General features: G+C 48.0%; 1 protein-coding gene across 1 annotated transcript in view; it reads left to right on the top strand.

The window, feature by feature from the left end:
* The window catches only part of Mtmr3 (myotubularin related protein 3), a 37258-nt gene extending 23017 nt beyond the window's left edge, over positions 1–14241 (top strand). Inside the window, 11 exon segments of the mRNA XM_051165376.1 lie at positions 13–218; positions 880–1011; positions 1530–1641; positions 4012–4207; positions 4952–5137; positions 5795–5965; positions 7113–7258; positions 8273–9671; positions 11353–11441; positions 12018–12044; positions 13801–14241. Of these exon segments, the coding sequence (XP_051021333.1) occupies positions 13–218; positions 880–1011; positions 1530–1641; positions 4012–4207; positions 4952–5137; positions 5795–5965; positions 7113–7258; positions 8273–9671; positions 11353–11441; positions 12018–12044; positions 13801–13972 (2836 nt within the window). The 3' untranslated portion in view covers positions 13973–14241.
* The last annotated feature ends 5594 nt before the right edge of the window (positions 14242–19835 follow it).

The following is a 19835-nucleotide window of genomic DNA, read 5'->3' as shown; positions in this document are numbered from 1 at the left end:
GTCTCCACACAGGCACCAGAGCAATGGAGCGGTCATTGCCCGCTGCGGACAGCCGGAGGTTAGCTGGTGGGGCTGGCGAAATGCTGATGATGAGCACCTGGTACAGTCAGTGGCCAAGGCTTGTGCTTCTGACTCTCAGTCAAGTGTCAGCAAGGTTTCCACTAGGAACAGTTGTCGAGACTTTCCCAACGGAGGAGATCTTTCTGATGTGGAGTTCGGTAAGGTGCTCTCTAGGCCCATGCAGCAGTTTTTAAAAGCACCTGGGAAGCTTTTCTGAAAGTAGCTTTTCCTTAGAAGACAAGATGTTACTTTGGGATTTTGAGACAATGTCTTTGCCCTGGAACTCTCTACGTAGACCAGGCTGGCCTTGACATCACAAAGAACTGCCTGCCTCTGCTTCCTGACTGTTGGGGCATGCACCATCACACCTGGCTATGAAGTTACTTTTATGAGAGAATTTAGTGAGCGTCTTTGAGGAATGACAGGTCTTGACAAGGCGCTGAAAGGCCTTCTGTTTCCAGCTTGACTTAAGAGCCTGCTGCTGTCTTCCTTGCCATTGGGACAAGAGTGAAATGTTTGTCTCCAGTGTATAGAGAGAAATACCTCCTTTTATGAAAGAACTAGTGGTGTTGAAATGGGAGTAAGAGACTAGACGATGTGGGTCTTAATGTGCTGTGGGAATTGGGTTTGGAAAATAAATGAGAAGGCAAAACAGGGGGTAGAGTGAAGGCAACTCAGTGCAAGAGTCTGGCTAAGGGGTTTCATTGATTTGAGTTCATCTTACTGTTTTTATTGTAATTTGTGCCTCTGGTACTAGTTTTTCACAGTTCTGGGAGAGGTAGGTTTGCTTAGTTTTTATTACCTTCTTGATGTCTGCAGATTCCTCTCTGTCAAATGCTTCAGGAGCAGAAAGTTTAGCTCTTGAGCCACAGAAGCTTTTGATCTTGGATGCTCGATCCTATGCAGCAGCTGTGGCAAATCGAGCCAAAGGGGGAGGCTGTGAGTGCCCAGGTGAGTGAGTGTGTGACCTGTCCCTCTATCATCTGTCCTTGTCAGCACAGCTCACTCACAACCTAGGCTTAATCTAGAACAAATGGCAAGGCACATTCTTCACTTTGCACTCAGAAAGCCAGGGCATCTCTCTGGATCCTTGACATTCGTGCACTCTGGATGAGGTGCAGATTATCCTCCTGTGTGCTAAGCTTATGTAATAGGAAAGCTGTTCTTTCCCTACAAGGCTGTTGATGCTGCTTTCAAGGCTTTGTTTCTCAGTCTGTTCTTCTAAAAGCACTTGTTGTCTCTCACAGTACATATACAAATCATCACTAGCTTTCCACCATACTCCCCACAGACTTAGAAAAGTGGAGGTCAAATTGAGACAGTAAATACAGAATTCTAGTAAGGTGCCCTTTCTGAATCTGTTTATACCTGTACTTTTTGGTGCTGCTACTTTGCTGCTTTTCAATTTGCTGGTGTAATCTGTAAATTGAATGTATTTGTGTGTGTGTTTATATTGTTTTTCTCTCCAGAGTATTATCCAAACTGTGAAGTTGTGTTTATGGGAATGGCAAACATTCACTCTATCCGGAGGAGTTTCCAGTCTCTGCGACTGCTGTGCACACAGATGCCAGACCCCGGGAAGTAAGGCCTTAGGTTTAGCTTGTGTGCTTCTTTTGCTTGTTACTGCTTTGTTTGTTTTGTTTTTAAACGAGTTTGGAGGTATCTTCTGTTTTTTAGTGAACCTCGGTTATACTTTCAGTTCCTGTGGATACTCTTCCTGGCTTAGGAGCTGGTTTTTTCTACAGCATAGAACATGAGCTGTGGAAAAAACAGATCTATTGCAGGGTTTTTTGTTTTCTTTTTTTTTTTTAAATTAAAATATAATTATGTTATTTTCCCCCTTCCCTTTCCCTCTAATATTTCCCATGCACCCCAACTTGTTTTCTCTCAAATTCATGACCTCTATTTCTTTAATTATTGTTACAGGTGTGCATATTTCTAAATATATATATGACATGCTCAGTCCATATAATGTTACTTGTAATTTTTTTTCAGGGCTGACCACTTGCTATTGGATAATCAGTTTGGAGGCTCTTCCTCTGGGAAGATGATTTCTTCCAATCTTGTTATTCCTTAATCAGCCTGTAGTTCTTTGTGTAGGGTACCCAGCCTCAACTGATAACATCTGTAGCACTGTTCTGTCACAGGGTTTCAGGATATACAGCACATAATAGATTTTATTCCTCAGAACAGAAGCAACACTTTTTGTTTTTCATTGGACCCCTTTTTTCTCTTCGTTGCTTTTAGCCCAAACAGTGTAATTCTTTGTTCCCTGAAGTACTACAGTAACACTTGCTGTGAGTGAGATATCTTTCTGTGAAGACACACACACACACACACACACACACACACACACACACACACACACACACAGAGTGAAGTATCTTTCTATGAACACACACAGCAAACAAAACAACCCCTGCTTGGTCTGTTTAGTGTTACTTGTATATGATTTTTCAGGTCTGACTAGTTGGTATTAAGAGAACCAGTTAGGGGATGCATCTCCAAGAAAGACTTTGTCTCATTATGAGTATTCCCTAGTTACAATGCAGTTCATTGTCACAGGGTGGGATCCTGAGAGAGCACCCTTTCCAAGTTAACATGTCTGTTGGTGCTATATCAATATGGGTGAAGCACATCCCTCTGTGGTTCATAGACCTCTCGGCTGCTGGCCCATAGCCAATCAGTAGTCAGGAGAGCCCTCCCCTGGAGTCCTGTTGATCATTTCTCGTATATTTATTTTTTTTAAAACAGAAAGAAATAAGTGACCCATCAGGAAAAAGTGTTTTAAGTGTATCTAACTAGGACATAGGAAATCTTTTAAGTTCAGTTTACCTATGACAAACTTACAGTTCATTAAATAGAAGGACTCTTCCATATTCTAAGGACAAAGCTTGGGATACAGCAATGGTGGAGACAGAGCGTCAGCCTCTGAGTCACAGTGTAGTTGGGAAAAACAGAGCTTGTACACCCTGTTCTGCCATTTGTTGCCTGGCAGGAAGGATCTCTCTTTCTTAGACTCTTACAAAGTTGATGTTCCTTCTTCAGGTTTAGTAGACCAGCTTTGTCCTATCGGCCTCATCCAGGCCTTATCTTGGCAAAGCCTTCCTAACAGTCTGGACAGAATTACTCTTCCTTCTCTTTTAGTCTTTGAGGGGCTAGAATTGTAGCCTTTAACTACAAATCCAGCTACAGTTGGGGAAAAAACTGGAACTTGTTTGACTTTTTTATTTTTTTGTGGAATTGTTTGGTTTGTTTAGAATGAGGGATGGAGGAAGACGTACATGAAACAAAATGTTAACATAGTTGGGGGTAGATTGTGTAACCTTGTGCCAAAGAGGCAATTCCTTTTATCTGATAGTCTCTAAAGGATTTTTGAAAAAGTGTGTGTGTGGCGGAAGGGAGTCTTTCTGAACTAACTCAACAACATTGTGCCTAAGTATGTACTTAGGCAGCTGCACTCACACATATACCATTTCCTATACACATAGTTAAAAATTAAAAATAAGTCTTTTTTTTTTTTTTTTTAAGTGCTAGATGTAGTGTGACATTGTTAATTACATTTGGGCTTTTATTGCTGTTGGTTTTCTTTTTCCCCTTGCTTGCTTTTTTTTTTTTTTTTTTTGGTTTTTCGAGACAGGGTTTCTCTGTGAAGCCTTAGCCATCCTGGACTCACTTTGTAGACCAGGCTGGCCTCAAACTCACAGCGATCCGCATGCCTCTGCCTCCCGAGTGCTGGGATTAAAGGCGTGCGCCACCACGCCTGGCTTTCCCCTTGCTTTTTTTCCTAAAGTTGTCTGTTCTTAATTGTGGAGCTTGACTCTATCCCCTGGGTACACTTTATTTGGAGACATAGGTCTTGGGGAATTGCTTTTTAATTTGACAGGCATTGGACACGATGCCATAAAATCATAAAAATCAGTATTTTTCTTATCTTCCTCTTTTTTATAGTTGGCTTTCTGCTCTTGAAAGCACAAAATGGCTCCATCACCTGTCTGTGCTTTTGAAGTCGGCACTTCTCGTGGTGCATGCTGTGGACCGCGATCAGCGACCAGTGCTAGTGCACTGCTCAGATGGCTGGGATCGCACTCCCCAGATTGTGGCACTGGCTAAGCTCCTGCTGGACCCTTATTACCGAACAATAGAGGTGAGCGTTCGGAGGGAGGGAGGGAGGGAGGGGTGTCTCAGGATAGGTTGGGGAAACCTTTAGGAGGGAGGGCTGTGTGCTAGATCTATAGGAAGTACAGTTCATTGAAATCACGCCCTCGTCTCTTAGAGCTGCAGCGCCTTATGCTGAGTCCTTTCACCTCTTTCAGTGGAGCAGTTTGGATGACAGGCATTGAGGATACAGAAATGGGTTTTTTGCAGCTTCTCTACTTGGAAAGATTTTGTCTACCTCAGGAAAATGGGCTTCTGTAAAAGAATATCCACATGCTTACGATGGTGGGTCTAGACAGAATTGCACAGCATTCAGGAAGAAGCATCTGCTCTGAAGTAACCAGTGTTGGGTGAAAGATAGAAAGACAAAAGCATAAAGTATAAATACAAATATTTATAAAAACCAGTACTGGGGAAGGATTTTTACAAATAGAGTTTTGTAAATGTAACGTCAAAGACAAACATTAATAAAAGAGAAATTTGGGTAAGCAGATAGCATTTGTGTAGTAAGTGAGAGAGACTACAAAAATGCCGAGATAGACAGTCAGTGTCCTTCAAGTGAGTACTGAGTGGAATCGTGAGCCATTAAGGAGAGACCCTTTGGCTCTGAGCCTCGGCCAGGGGGACTTAGCAGGAGACTGTTAAAGGAGATTGCTGTTGGTAACATGAAGCTTAGGATGCCACAGATGAGACAGTACTGTACAAGTGGTCTCTCCTTGGTTCCTCCCTGCAGGGTTTCCAAGTCCTTGTGGAGATGGAATGGCTAGATTTTGGCCATAAGTTTGCTGACCGGTGTGGTCATGGGGAGAACTCAGACGATCTGAACGAGCGTTGCCCAGTGTTTCTGCAATGGCTTGACTGTGTTCATCAGCTGCAGAGGCAATTTCCTTGCTCTTTTGAGTTCAATGAAGCATTCCTTGTGAGTTTGGACTTAATGATTGTACATTTTGGGAGTTACCTACACTAGGGGCATGTTGATACACGTGTTAGTGGGCCGTTTCCACACAAACTATGCATTTTTCAAATTCAATTGGAGTGACTGCTTTATTTAAAAGCAACAGCAGTTAACAGGCATTTTATTTTTCACTCACTGAATCTAGGTGTGCCAGGTTTTCCAGAGTAAACATAGAATTGTTTTAAACTTGACTTCTAATGTGTATGGTCTAACAGGTAGTTAGAAATAGGAGCAATCTAAGTTGCCACTTTCCTCTCCTGTTCTACCAGTGCTGGCTGCCATGTTTTCTGCTCTCTTTCCTTTGGTGGAAGATGTACTCTTCTGTCTTAGTGCCCTCTTCTCCATCCTCCAGCTCCCACCCCCTCATTTCTACTGACTGCCTCAGCATTTCTCCACTATGCCTCCTGCATTAGCGTGTCTTTGACATAGGAGCGCTGGTGCTGGGGTCAGTCAGACCCTGCAATTGGTAACTGTGAAGAGGAGGCCATATATTAACTGCCTGTATACACCCCCTACATTCCTGAGTGAGCTGAAGTAGTCCCAGGATGTTATGGTGATTGTTCAGGACTGACCTCCTTCCTGAGACGATGTACCCCACTGTACCTCATTGGACTTGTGCAGGTGAAACTGGTACAGCATACCTATTCCTGCCTCTTTGGAACATTCCTGTGCAACAACGCCAAGGAGAGAGGGGAAAAGCAGACTCAGGAACGGACGTGCTCTGTGTGGTCGCTTCTTCGAGCAGGCAACAAAGCTTTCAAAAATCTCCTGTATTCATCTCAGTCAGAAGCCGTATGTACCCTTTAGCCTGTCTCTGAGATCAGCAGAAGGAGTTTGGGGTTGGGGCATATATGGGAGATAGTTTGAGTAGTGCCTGTTTTTATGAAAATGTGTCTGCTGTCACAAAGTCCTGCCTCCAGTTTTTCACTTTCCACCTAATGATGCTCTGTCTGTCCATGATCAACCTGGGCTCGAGGTTGTTTGGTATAGAGCACATCTCTGCTTTGCCACTTTAGACATAAATCATCACCTGTGCCGCCTCCACAGTCCTAGAGTGTTGCCACTCTCCAAAGGAAAAGGCACTAAGGTTCCTTCTTGGATGCTTTGTACGGCTAAGAAGGGCCAGTGAACGGCTCCTACTTTTCTTCCACAAACCAGGCAATGGGACCCGCTGCAGCTCTTGTCTCTACACAGAACTCTTTCAGATGTTGGCACGTATCTCTCTGTGACTGTTTTCATACGTGGAGAGCTGGCAGGCCTTTTAAGACTTTGTCCCTTCAAAAGAATACCTCTGCTAACTAGAGGAAGAGAGGCAATGCATTTATGTATCAAAGTGTATTGGTGTTCCCTTGGTCGGATGCATTTTAAGCCCTTAGAAGTCCAGGCAGGCTAATCAGAGGTTGTATTGCTTTGCTGGGCAATTAATGCACTTCTCATCTCAGTTAAGTAGTCAAAAGAAAAGGTTTATTACACCGTGTCTCTCCTTCCTTCAGCTGTGCCTGCTGGGGAAGTGACAGTGGGGGCAGGGATCCTTATTTGTACATGATTAATTTCAGTGATTCTATAAAACAGGTTTGACAGCTTCTGCTGAAGCTGAGCTTCAGAAAACAGACATTTTCATCACTTAACAAAGATTCATATGTGGTAAATCAGGTTAATGAAAACCAGTCATTCAATAAAGATCACCTGAGATAATTAATAAGAAGTTGACCTTTAAAGGATCCTTTAGATTTTTATGCTCGTAAGAGGCTTTTTAGTGAAAAATGTTGCTAAACAGAAGCCCTGGTTCTGTACCTGTCCTCTTGGGAGCTGGACCTTCATTTACCGGTGTCACCTCTCTGTAGATCTGTGACCCAGCTGTGTGGGCGGCCCACCAGGGTGTGTTTGTTCTTGCTCCTTAGTTCTAGGACCTGCATAAACACGTGTCCTCCCCTTTCAGGTGCTGTACCCCGTGTGCCATGTGCGGAATCTGATGCTGTGGAGCGCAGTATACCTTCCATGCCCATCCCCGTCTACCCCATCAGACGACAGCTGTGCACCATACCCCGCCCCAGGCACCAGCCCTGATGATCCCCCCCTGAGCCGGTGAGCCCAGAGCTGATGCCACAAGTCCCAGGTCCTATGTGGTGTTTTCGCTCATGTTGTAGTATTCTTTCTCTCCCTCCCACTTCCCTCCTCTCTACTCACTCTTATCCCTCCTTCTCCCTCCCCGCCTGGGAAGCTAACTTCAGGCTTGCTGTGACTGCTGAATTCACTGGCACAAACCACCACATCTGTTTGCAGTTTAGCTTCTTAAGAAGGATAGTCTTATTTCTGGAAGTGAGTTGGGCCTGTCACTACATTATCCAGCCGCATGCGCTGAGCAGTTTCTCGGTGATGGAACACATCCGTGGCATCTTTGTAGACTGTGCTTTGTTTACATACTGCTCTCTGCTTCCCCTCCCTGCTCTGATTGGTCTTTTGAGGCTTGAAAGTCAGATGATGTGAGATGAGAGAAACTGTTTTGCCCTTATGAATATGCCTTAAGATCAGAGTGATAGATAATCAATGAACTTAAAGTGCATATAGTACAAAGAGCCAGCGAGGCGCTTTGCCACTACCCAAGAGGCACAGATCATTGGGAGGAGTGCCTGTTGAAGGCTGCAGATGCAGTTCAGTTGGTAGAATACTTGCATGAAGCCCTGAGTTTGGGGCCAAGTGCCGCACAAACCTGGCATGGTGGCGCATTCCTGAACTGTCAGCACATCGGTGGTAGAGGCAAAAGGACCGGGAGTTCAAGCTCATTCCTAGGCTATGTAGAGAGTATGAGGCCAACCCAGGACACATGTGCCCCTGTCTCAGAAGTCAAAAAAGAGAGGGAAAAAAATAAAAGCATGCCTTTTAGAAATAGTATATGCTGTTTGCTTATTTGGGGGCAGGGACTGTTAGTAGGGCAGCGCAGACAGTGCCTGTGGAGGGCCCCGCCTCTCTGAACTCACTTCATTGATGTTGCTGTAGTGGGCCAGCTGTGAAACAGTAGCTTATTAAAAGCCTCTTGTCCCCTGCGGCACTCTGAATAGCCACTGAGATTCTCATTTCTCCCAACCCCTTTTCTTTTAGCCTACCCAAGACTAGATCATTTGACAATCTGACCACAGCCTGCGACAACACGGTGCCTCTGGCCAGTCGGCGCAGCAGTGACCCCAGCCTGAATGAGAAGTGGCAGGAGCACGGGCGCTCCCTGGAGCTGAGCAGCTTTGCTGGCTCTGGGGAAGAGGCGCCTGCGGTGGACAGTCTGCGGAAGCCCAGCAGGCTGCTTGGAGGGGCTGAACTATCCGTGGCAGCTGGTGTGGCTGAAGGGCAGATGGAGAACATTTTGCAAGAGGCCACCAAAGAGGAGAGTGGGACAGAAGAGCCTGCCCACAGGGAGCACACCGAGGTGCCAGAGGTCAAAGAGGAGACACTCCTAGCAAAGGAGAGCAGGATGGCGGCTGAGGGCTCAGTTGTACTTTACCAAGAGCCAGAGCTGGATGATGCTACTCTAAGAAGCCATCTAGACCCCAGTCTGTCTTTGTCGTCACAGGGTATTCCTGAACAGCAGGCCGGGCACCATGCTCTCTCTAGTTCACTCCAAGATCCTTTCAGGGGAGAGGACTCCCAGGAGCTTCCTGTGGCGCAGCCTCAAGTAGAACATACTGCAGAGGACAGGGAGAGTGTAGCTCCTGGCGTCCTGGTAGATGCAAAAGTTGGCCTTGGTACCTCACAGTCTAGTTCTCTGCTGCCTTCCCAAGTCCCATTTGAGACAAGAGGACCACACACAAACAGCTCTGTGCACGTGTTACTAGAAGATAAGGTGAAGTCAGAGAGTGGGCCCCAGCTCCATCACAGACCTTGCCTGGCAAGCAGTGGTAGGTTCAGCGGCAAGGACATGGTTCCTCTAGTACCAGAGCCCAGGTCTGCTGAGAGGCCCCAGTGGGACTCTGTGGTACACAGGACTTCATCCCCTGGCAACACCCTCAGCCTGATGCGGGCTCCTTGTGCCTTGCCATTAGACAAATGTAGACAGGGAATTGTGTGTAACGGTGCCCTAGAGACTGAAAACAAGGCCTCAGAACAGCCTGCAGGGTTTGGCACCCTTCAGAAGTACCCCACACCCAATGGGCATTGTGCCAATGGGGAGGCTGGGAGGAATAAGGACCCAGTGAGCCACCAGCTGTCTGCTACAAGCTGCAGCTCTGCTCACTTGTACTCAAGGAACTTGCACCACAAGTGGCTCAATAGCCACTCGGGGAGGCCGTCCACTACGAGCAGCCCTGAGCAGCCTTCCCGCAGCCACCTGGATGATGATGGCATGCCTGTGTACACGGACACAATCCAACAGCGCCTGCGACAGATAGAGTCGGGCCACCAGCAGGAAGTGGAGACCTTGAAGAAACAAGTCCAGGAGTTGAAGAGTCGCCTGGAGAGCCAGTACCTGACCAGTTCTCTGCGCTTCAATGGGGACTTTGGAGATGAAGTGGTAAGTTCGCTCACAATTCCTTTGAAGCTGTCCAAGGAGGTGGCATACAGATGCTGGCAATGTAACCCTTTGCACCCAAAACATGGTTACTGAAACAGATTTCTGAAAGGATTAGCAGGGTCTTAAATTGCCATGTTGAGAGAGACTGTTTGGGAATTAGTTAGCCTTGGCCATGGAAACAGAGGTCTGCCTCTATTCTGCTGTGCTGGCTTTTCATTCCCTTCTAAGCAGTTGAGAGAAAGGGAGGGCGTTAACATGCATGGCATGGGATCGAATCTCTTCAGAGAGGGTCCTGGGTCTGCCAGGCTGTGTGGCCCAAGCCTGTAACCAAGCACTTGTGACCCTGGGGCAAAGCATTTCCATAGGTTTGAGGCCAGCCTGAGCTACATAGTGAGTTCCAGGCTATCCTGAGCAACAGAGTGAGACCCTATCTCAGTTCACTCTAGCCCCAAGTAAAATATTGTATGTTTAGAAGGGCTTGCACACCTGTTCAGAATGGCATTTGTAGAGCAGTGCTGATCCTGTCTTGTGGAGTGTTTGGCCTGCCTGAGTCACTAGTAAGCTGCCTGCTTTCTCAGACGTGGAGAGTGTTGAGAGCTTTGCTCTTTTTGAACAAATGTTTGTACCCACTCTGTGGCAGGTGCTGGCAGGAGGAATGGAGAGAAGGGATTGCTCTTTTCTAAAGTACCGATGAGGCTCGGTGGCTGGAAAGGAGAGTACCAGGGCTCCTGGGTTCCCGGAGGGCCTTTCTTCTTGATGGGCCTGACGGTGTAGTCATCCCAGATCACTAACTTTCCAACCAAAGGGACTTTGGCCTTTTCTTCATCCTAATTAATAATGGTTTCTCGCTGTCCCAAAGAGTCCTTCAGAGAAAGGAGGGCTATACTGGAGCACCAGCACAGCTGACACGGGGAGTTCCCTCCTCTTCTAGCTCACCTCACTTGCTTCCTGGACACTAACGTCCATCTTTCCACTCTTCACAAAACCCATGTAGCCTTCTGAGCCCAGCCCTTCTCTCTACCTGGCCAGCCAGGGTCTGGATGGCTGGAGTAACTGCACATTTGGCACCTTAGCGCTCAGTCCTGCCCATAGGCCCCAGGGTTCCATTCTTCCTTTGGGAGGAGACAGGTTCATTCTGCTCAGCTGTGTTTGTTTGCCAACAGACTTCAATCCCCGACTCGGAAAGCAATCTGGATCAGAACTGTTTGTCTCGCTGCAGCACAGAGATTTTCTCTGAAGCCAGCTGGGAGCAGGTGGATAAACAGGACACAGAGGTACAGGCTCAGCCCCTGCTCTGCGTGCCATCCATACAGGTGTCCTACAGTTCTTCTCCACTCCAGTCCCTGCCCATGCCCCTAAGCAAGGAAGAGTCATGGCCAGTGTTCAGCCTCATCCATCAGTTCTAAGACAGGCACACCAGCGAGCTGGCCCTCTCTCTCCATTGCCTCTGCCAGCTCTCATGGCAACCCAGGGTGCCACTGCTGCCACGCTGTCTCGGGAGATTGGAACCTCCTCCAGAAAATAGTTTGGACACCTTTCTTATACCATTAGCAGGCCTGCTGTGCTGGTGCCACTGGAGGCCATCTAGTCCTTGGGACTCTTGCTCCCCCTGGTGTGGCTCTGTTGACTTCAGCTGACTGGCCCGCCTCCTGTCACTAACCTGGTCCCATGTGTTTTACAGATGACCCGTTGGCTACCTGACCACCTGGCTGCCCACTGCTATGCCTGTGACAGTGCCTTCTGGCTCGCCAGCAGGAAGCACCACTGCAGGTGCCATTGGGGTGGCCTTTAGGGTGGGATGGTTATGAAGTCTGAACTTTGGCATCTTATCAGCCGTGACCTGCCCTTGGGGTCATATTTCTGTGCCTCCCAAATTGGTGATCACTATTAAAATTTGAAATGTGGACATAACTTTGTTTCATCTTCAAGATTGGTAGGTAACAGCTACCATGCAGATCTTCATTTCTCATTTCCAACATCAAACTGACCGAGGCTACTTTGAGCAAAACCAGTTTTCTTGTGTGGACAGGGAGCCTGGTGTCCCTGCTTCCCCTATTCCCTCTGCGGCTGCTAAGTAGCTGTAGTTGGGGACTAGTAGACAGAGCTGAGCACACTCTCCAGTGAATCACTACAGCTGCTTTGCCCAGGCTGGGTGCTGACTATCAGTGTTCTTAGGATGGGAAGTTTATCAGAATCATGCAGTGGCCCATGTAGAAGTGAGCCTGCTGAAAAGGATGGGACCATCTCTTTGTAGACACATGACACTTTTGGGACCGTGGGTCTCCCCAACCCTGCACCTCTAGACCAAATGGTTTCTCCTCTGAGCTCTTTCTCCCCTCCTTGCAGGGACACTGACCGTGTTGATCAAACGTGGTGAGCATTTGCAACAGCTTGTGTGTGATGTCTGCACACCCACAATAACTTCTCCACACTAACGCTGCCATTCCCTCTCTACACTCACGGTGCTGCAGCCCTCTAAGGGAGAGCACAGGCAGGTGAGGGAGGGGGATCCAGAGCAGCTGATGAAAGAAACTGCCAGGGCTGTATCTGCTGCTGCCTCCTGCTCCACTCGGGAGTGTACAGGCCAGCTGGGGCTGTTAGGTTCTAGGCTCCTGATGAGAAGTGGCGCTTCCTCAGGGCTTCTTTGGGGAGCCACTGGGCTTCAGAGCTTTTTCTGTCGGGGAGAAGAGGCAGTCATTCCTTGATGCCAGGATGATGATGCTAGTAACTGTCCAGTCAAACAGCATCACTTCTTTCTTCTGTTTTTAAAGGGACAGATGAACAGATCTTTCCAGAGAACTACTTAGCATGGGAAACTCCACTTAGGTCTTTCAGGGTCTCCCAGAGGAAGTCAGATAGAAAGCTTAATTGATCAAATTCATGTCAGGCTCTTAAGCAGCTATGTTTAACAAATATATGCGTTCAGAAGATTGCCTGTGGAACCACAAGTTCTTGCTGGCTCATGTTTCTTAGAAAGTTACAAAGTATTTCCTATATTCTAGAAACGAAAAGCTTTGTGTTGTGGTTCCCTGTCCTATTGCCTTGGATCCCACCTTCCCTTCTTTGTTGCTTTGTCTCCTGTGGTCTTCAGTGTCTGCTCCTCCTGCCTGAGGGCTTCTTCCAGTGTGCTCTGCATTCTGAGGAGTACGGCTGAGAAGTTAGTGCAGTGTTTAACTGCACTGTTTAACTCCGCTCTTCATCTCTGGAGAGCTGGGTCAGGTGCCTTGGAGCTCCCTTGTGGAGCTGACCGGTGTTGGCTTATACTTCAGGCTCAGCAAATGTAGGATTGTAAGGCGAGCAGAACTCATCCTTCACTGGTTACCTTCTGTCTGTGTGTTGGGGGGGGCGGAGGGAGGAGAGAGAAGAGAGAGGGGGAGAGGTCAGTTTCGCTGTACAAACCTGTGCTGCACAGGTGCAAAGAAATAGGGATTTTGGTGGGAAAAGAGAGGGGAGCCTAGAGATGCATGGGGAGGCGCAGTGAACCATAGTTGACTGAGCACTGTCTGCGGGGGATGTATGTGAGCATGTGTTGCTCCGTGGCCTCGTCCTTCCACCTCCCTTTCATGCTGAGCATGTGGCACGTGCTGCTTGTGTCTGGTTTTGCATGTTGCCGCAGCAGTCTGCATCCAACTTGCCTCTGAAGCAGTGGCCGCTAGGCAAAGCCCTCATCTCCAGCTGGGCAGCATAGTTGTTTCTCTTCCCTGAGGGCCCACAGGCTGAGTCCATTTGACTTTGACCTCCCTATGACCTCAAGCTACCCAGATGGCCAGTGCCAAGGTTAGTGCAGCCACTGGGTACATCCCCAGGTCCGTACGTAGTGCTGAGCTGGCAGCTGCTTCAGTGCTGGGCTCATTTGCCCACAAAGGGCTCTCCTGTGTGTCTGACAGCCTTGTGCCAGAGTGGGGAGGCATCACGTGTCATGCTTGGCCCAAGGTGAAAGGGCTTCACTAGGTACATACATCTTCCTACTGAGCGTCTCCCTGGCCTGGCCTGGCCTGGAGAAATGAACATGTTTCTAGCACATCCAGACTGTACACACCCCATGCTGCTCTATGAAGTTGGGTGTTCCCCCTACACACAAAAATCTACCAGCTGAAACTAATATTGTTCTATTTCTTCTTGTCTTAAGGAATTGTGGGAACGTATTCTGCTCCAGTTGTTGTAACCAGAAGGTTCCAGTTCCTAGCCAGCAGCTCTTTGAACCCAGTCGAGTGTGCAAGTCTTGCTATAGCAGCCTCCATCCCACAAGCTCCAGCATTGACCTTGAACTGGATAAGCCTATTGCTGCCACTTCAAACTGAAGCTCAAGTGACCTGGGTGGCAGAGACCATGCTGCTGTTTCTTTAACAGGCTCATACACAGCCTGGGCAGTCCGAGAGGCCCATTCGCTTTGGAATGGGGGCATGGAACAATCTGTATAGAGATGGGATGTACCACTGGATTGTAAATTGATTTCTGTTTCATCTTTCCCTCCCTTTCCATGCTCCTTTGCCTTCTAAAAACAAAATGTTCCCTGGTTGTCTTAATTCTTTTTTTTTTTTTTTAAACGGAAGCCCAGAGGTTGCCAGGCTCTTAAACTGCTGAGCCACTTGCAATCAGGCATGCTGGGGGATGGTGCAGTGCTTCCCTCTGAAAAGAGCCAGAATGAAGGCCTGAGAGAGCAGGACAGAAAGTCAGCCTAACATTAGTTACCATTCCTCACATCACGGCTGTGTCAGGGCTGGGGAGGCTAGACGCCCCTTTCTTAAGAGTACTATTCCTAAGAGGAGTAGGGCCATCCCACCTCACAGATAAAAAACAGAAAGGCCCTGGGAGGAGGGTACATGGGGAGATACTCTACAGGCCTCAGTTTGAAAACAGAGGTATATGCTGCTTTTGAGTTACTGGGGGGCTGACATGTTGGCCCACATGGATCCTATCTTTAACATGACCAGATTGGGTAGGGCTCCCTTTGCCTCCTTTGGGCTTGCAGACCTAAAGGTGCAGACTGGCCAGAATGCTGTCAAGGCTTGCACTGAGTTGGGCACCTGGGAGGCCCCTCTGGAGCCTAGTCCCATAGCAATCTCTTCCTCGGCCAACACAGGGAAATCCAGACTCAGGGTTCCACAAATTCCCCATTCCCAAAGCAAACCAATCATGCATCTCCCCCTAAGGGACGGAACCCTCATAGTTCTGAGGCTCCCCACACAATCAGCCTTTCTCGTCCCCTACTTGTGGGACAGCAGGAAGGACCCAGGAGTCCCTTCTAGCTACCTGAGTGGGTACATTTCTGGCTTCTGCTACCAGTGAAGAGCCCCTTGGTGATTGCAGGGTTCTTAGTAAATGACATGGCCTGGAGAAGATTTGGGGTACCTTTCCTCAGTGAGCTTTGACGTGGTCCAAGAGAGCCTTAAGCTAGTAGTCAGCTGTGCTGGAGGCGGGTATGGGAAGGGTGGAGAGTAGTTTTGGTTTGTGCTTTGAATTGTTGGCATCTATGTTTATGCTCACTGTTAAAAACTGCAGACTGGTAACAGCACTGGGAGCTGGGTGAGGTTGGTGGGCCATCTCAGTTCTAGCCTGGCCTATGTCCCTGTCCCTCCCCTTCGGAAGCTGTTACCTGGCCATGGGCCTTCTGTGTCTCAGGAAGGTGGCTTCTGTGTGTTTCTGAGTGTGGGTGCGAGAAGCTGGAAGCCTTCCCTAGCACTGTCGGCTGAAGGTGGCCCAGGCCACAGAGCACTGCTCATTCCTCCAGCAGGGAGTCACGCAGCAGGGTGACAGTCTCCTCCAGGTGGGGCAAGGTTGGCATAATTGAAAATTGTGCAGTTCCTAGTGACAGGTGCCAAGAGGTTATGATACGGGTTTCTTGGGTCTGTTGTACAGTGTGAATAAATGCTCGCAGCTCTTAGCCCTTTTTGATCAACGAAGCACTTTTTTATTAATATTTTCTTTGTATGTAAAGGAGGAACCATAACTCTCCGCAGCTGTACATATAACCCTTTTCTCCTAAAGAGGAGTCAGTGCTCCTATATTTTTCATTTTTTTGTCAAAGCAAGAAGTAAATACTTTAGAATTGTTAAATATATAGATAAAGTGAATAAAGTTGAGTGTCCGCACGGTGGCATCTGCGAATGAGTTCTAATTCTTTGTATAGATTCCCCTTACTCTCCCCCACTCCCACAGGAGAAGTGGTTTGAGGAACTGCTGGGAATTTGACCTTTAGCAAAGGAAAATGACATATTTCAACTCTTCTAGGTCTTGACAAAGGGATTTCCCAAGATGGTCAAGCACTTTAAACCATTTTCTTCGTAATTTTGTTTCTGAGGTCTTCCACGCTGAACGAGGGCAGACCACTTGGGCATCATAAGGGCCAACTGTACATTCATGCTAGTAGTTAATATACCTCCAGCCTCTAAAGTCTCCCAGCCCCCTGAACTTGTCATGTTAAATTTGTAAGGCCACTGACTGAGACTGGTGAGTGAGTCCAGCAGCAGCTGACTGCCAAGACTTTTCTCTGAATCACTTCAGTGCTTAGAACCTTCAGCGTTTCATACCTGGTACATAGGTAAGGGCTGAAAAACAGCCATTGAATTTGGTACATAGGTAAGGGCTGAAAAACAGCCATTGAATTTGTTTTTAAGCTCTTGTTTTCCAACACCAGAGAGCAGTAAGGACTGTTAACCATAGAGTCATCTTTCCAGTCCCTGGCATGGGATTACATTTATTTATTCATTGACTAGGCGCATATACATATGTGCGTGTGATGTGTATGCCATAGTACACGTGTGGTGATCAGAGGACAGTTTGTAGCAGTTGGTTCTCTCTTTCCAGCTTACAATGTGGTATCTCATGGTGACAAGCGTCTACCAGCTGTGCCATTCTGACAGCCCCCTCTTTTTAAATAAGGTGCCACAGAGCCTCAGCATCAAACCCTGGTACCTTACTACCTTAGGGACCTTAACACTTCAAGGGTAGGACACAGAAATAAGTGACAGGTAACAGCAACCAGGTGGAATGGGGCTCTTTCAGCTCAGCTTGATTTCCCCTTCTGCCCCTAAGGCCTGAAAAACACCCCCCCCCCCAGAAGGGCTCCTGTCTTCTGCCCTTCCAGCTTTCATGACTGACTGGTACCTGATGCTCTGGATTGTGCTCATATCCCCAGGGGTCACCCGGCCTTCTGGCTGCCTTAACCTCTTCTCAGTGCACCTCTGCTGGTGCTTCCTGCAGCTGCCCCTGTGCCCCTTGCTGCTCCCTGGTACAGCAGCCCTGGAGTCCCAGCTCTCGATCTAGAGCGCTGGCTTCCCAGAAGACTGAACAATCAGGCAGAGAGCAGCTCTGTGTTAGGGAATTATTTTTAATGTTGGTAGGGTTCAGTCCACAGACCCCATCCTCTAAAAATGTTCCCAAAACAGGAGCCTTTTATGAACCACAGTTCTGTAATGAATCTGTGCCAGAGGTTCATCGGAGGCTCGTTCCTCAGCTGCATCAGGTGTGTCCCACCCTAACACACTTTCCCTGTGCCTCACCCCGCCCTTCTATACTAGCCCAGCCTTGTCAGCTGGATGGAGTGGAGCAGTAGGGCCTCCCCAGACTCTGCCTCTGTGCTCCTCTGCTTGCGAGTCTGGTAAACTGGCCAACAGTAGTGCCAACAACCCCAAGTAGGAAGTTTGCCTTCTGGCTCTGTCTGTGGTTGGAGGCCTCACCTGCATAGTCTGGGCCTGGAGTTTTGCCTGTTTGTGAAGCCTGGTTGTAGTTCTGACCCTTAGCGGGGAGCAGGGAATCCCAGCAACTAAAACTGCTACATGAGGTTCAGAGTGATGCCAAGGTGAAGGGGTGACCGGGAGGGCAGCCCCGGTACCTTGCCCACTCTGTACCTTCCAGGTAGACTGGTAGACTGGCCAGTCAGAGCATGCCCTAGATCCCCACGCTCGATGACCATGGGGACCCTGACCAGAGCACCAGCACGGGGACTTTGTTACCATCAGCTATGAATCTACCCAGTAACTAATGTGTTTAACATGCCATTGGCGGCTTCATTGACTCTGGTGTGCCCCTGTCTTGCTGTGCTATGAGATGGCATGACATTTTGTCTCTGGCTTTTTTGGGGGAGGGTCCTCAAAAATACGTCACCTTTTATGGGGTGCAGGGACCAGCTGATAAGGACCCTTGTTCCTAAGTGTGACGACCTAAGCTTGATTCCCCTGAACCTATATGGTGGACTGAGAGACTTAATAACTGCGCCTCCATATGCAGGCATGACAGGAGTACTCACTTCCAAATAAACACATGAACATACAAAAATGTGAAAAAAAAAAAAAACATGGAAAAGATACACTGTTACTAAAACCAGCATCACCCTCCACCTGGCTGAGAACTGGTGACAGCTGATGGCGGCTGCAGGGGTGGGGTAGGCTGGGGTGCTTCAGGGCTGTGGTCCCTTGTAGGCTAACTGCTCCAATGCCTGGCATGACACCAGTGCTTACATAAACAGCACAAACTGAACTCGGTGGGTGGGAGGGTGGGTGGGCAGTGCAGGCTATAAAGTTGAGAAAGGGGAGCAGCTGATGTGGGTTTGGGAGGAGTTAGGAGAAAAGGGGGAATAAATAGGATTTAAAAAACATACTACATGTATGAAATTCTCAGGATAAAAATTATACTTAAGAATTAATGTGTATAAATGCTTGCCTGCACATATATCAGTGCGTCCTGTGCATGCCTGGTGCCTATAGGAGCCAGAAAAGGGCACCAGATGCCCTGGAGCTGGAGTCACAGACAGTTGTGCACTGCCATGTGGGTGCTGGGAACTGAACCTGGATCCTCTGCAAGAGCAGCTGGTGCTCTTCAGTTGAGGCATTTCTTCAGCACCTACCCCGAATTAATTTTTAGCTGACAAATTTATTTAGTTATCTTTTAAAAGAAATGTTGCTTTGCAGTGTGGGAAGTGGAGCCCTGGGCATGAGCTGGGCTAGTGCCCTCCTGCCGAGCTGCATTCCTAGTTTAATGAAGGAAATTGCATTATTTATCACGTGCATGCTTGGTGGGAGGGTGTATGTACATTGTAGGGTGGCTAGACCGAGTTAATTATCCCTTCATAATGAGAAAATGTAAAATTGGCTTAATTTTCAGTAGCAGTCCGTTTTATTACTAGCAGCTCTGAAGTTCTTCCTTCTAACCAAAACGTACATCCTTTGGTCTCATTACCAGGGCCTCTGTTAAAGCAAGTATACTTCAAGAGGATGGGCTTGCAACTCCAGGCTGATTATTAGCACAAAACACATATTTTAGATGTCTCTCTCTCTCTCAGAATTATACACTGCACAGTAAGATAGCATTTCATGTTTGGTCATTTTCATGAAATTCAGTCATGCTTTTTCTCTTTAACCCTTTAACTCTGATATTCAGCTCGTCCTTCATGAAGCACCTAGCTGGTTAGGTCTGTGTAGAGCTAAGGGGCACCCTCAGATCCCCATCTCCCAATGGCTGGCCTGTGAGAGCACTTTCCAGGAACCTCTCGACCTAGTGCTATGAAATGCTTCCTGCTTTGGAGAATGCCAGCTCATATTTCACCGCGTCACCCACACACCAGAAGTGTCCTTCATCACTGTGTGATAGGTGCGGGAGCTGAGAGGCTGTGAGTGGCAGGCATTACAGGGAAGGAGCTTGGAGAATGTTGTCAGTGTCAGCAGGTAATGTTAGTCTCCTGACTGCAGAAACAGCTTGGAGGGAGAAGGAACTCAAGCAGGGCAGGAACCTGGAGGCAGGAGCTGATGCAGAGGCCATGGAGGGGTGCTGCTTACTGGCTTCTCTTCATGGCTTGCTCAGCTTGCTTTTCTTTCTTTCTTTTTTCTTTTGTTTTTTTTTTGTTTGTTTGTTTGTTTGTTTTTTTTTTGAGACAGGGTTTCTCTGGGTAGCCTTTGCTGTCCTGAACTTGCTTTGTAGACCAGGCTGGCCTCGAACTCACAGCGATCGGCCTGCCTCTGCCTCCCAAGTGCTGCGATTAAAGGCATGCACCACCATGCCCGGCTCTCAGCCTGCTTTTTCATACACCCCTGGACCACCAGCCCAGGGATGGCACCACCCACAGTGGCATTGGCCTTTGCCCATCAGTCACTAATTAAGAAAATGCCCTACTGGCCTACAGCCATATCTTTATGGAGGCATTTCCTCAATGGAGTCTCCTCCTCTTTA

The sequence above is a fragment of the Acomys russatus genome, chromosome 22 (assembly GCF_903995435.1).
Source record: "Acomys russatus chromosome 22, mAcoRus1.1, whole genome shotgun sequence".
Classification (NCBI taxonomy): Eukaryota; Metazoa; Chordata; class Mammalia; order Rodentia; family Muridae; genus Acomys; species Acomys russatus.
Note: the sequence above shows the minus strand (reverse complement) of the source record. Positions and strands in the feature narration are given on the sequence as shown.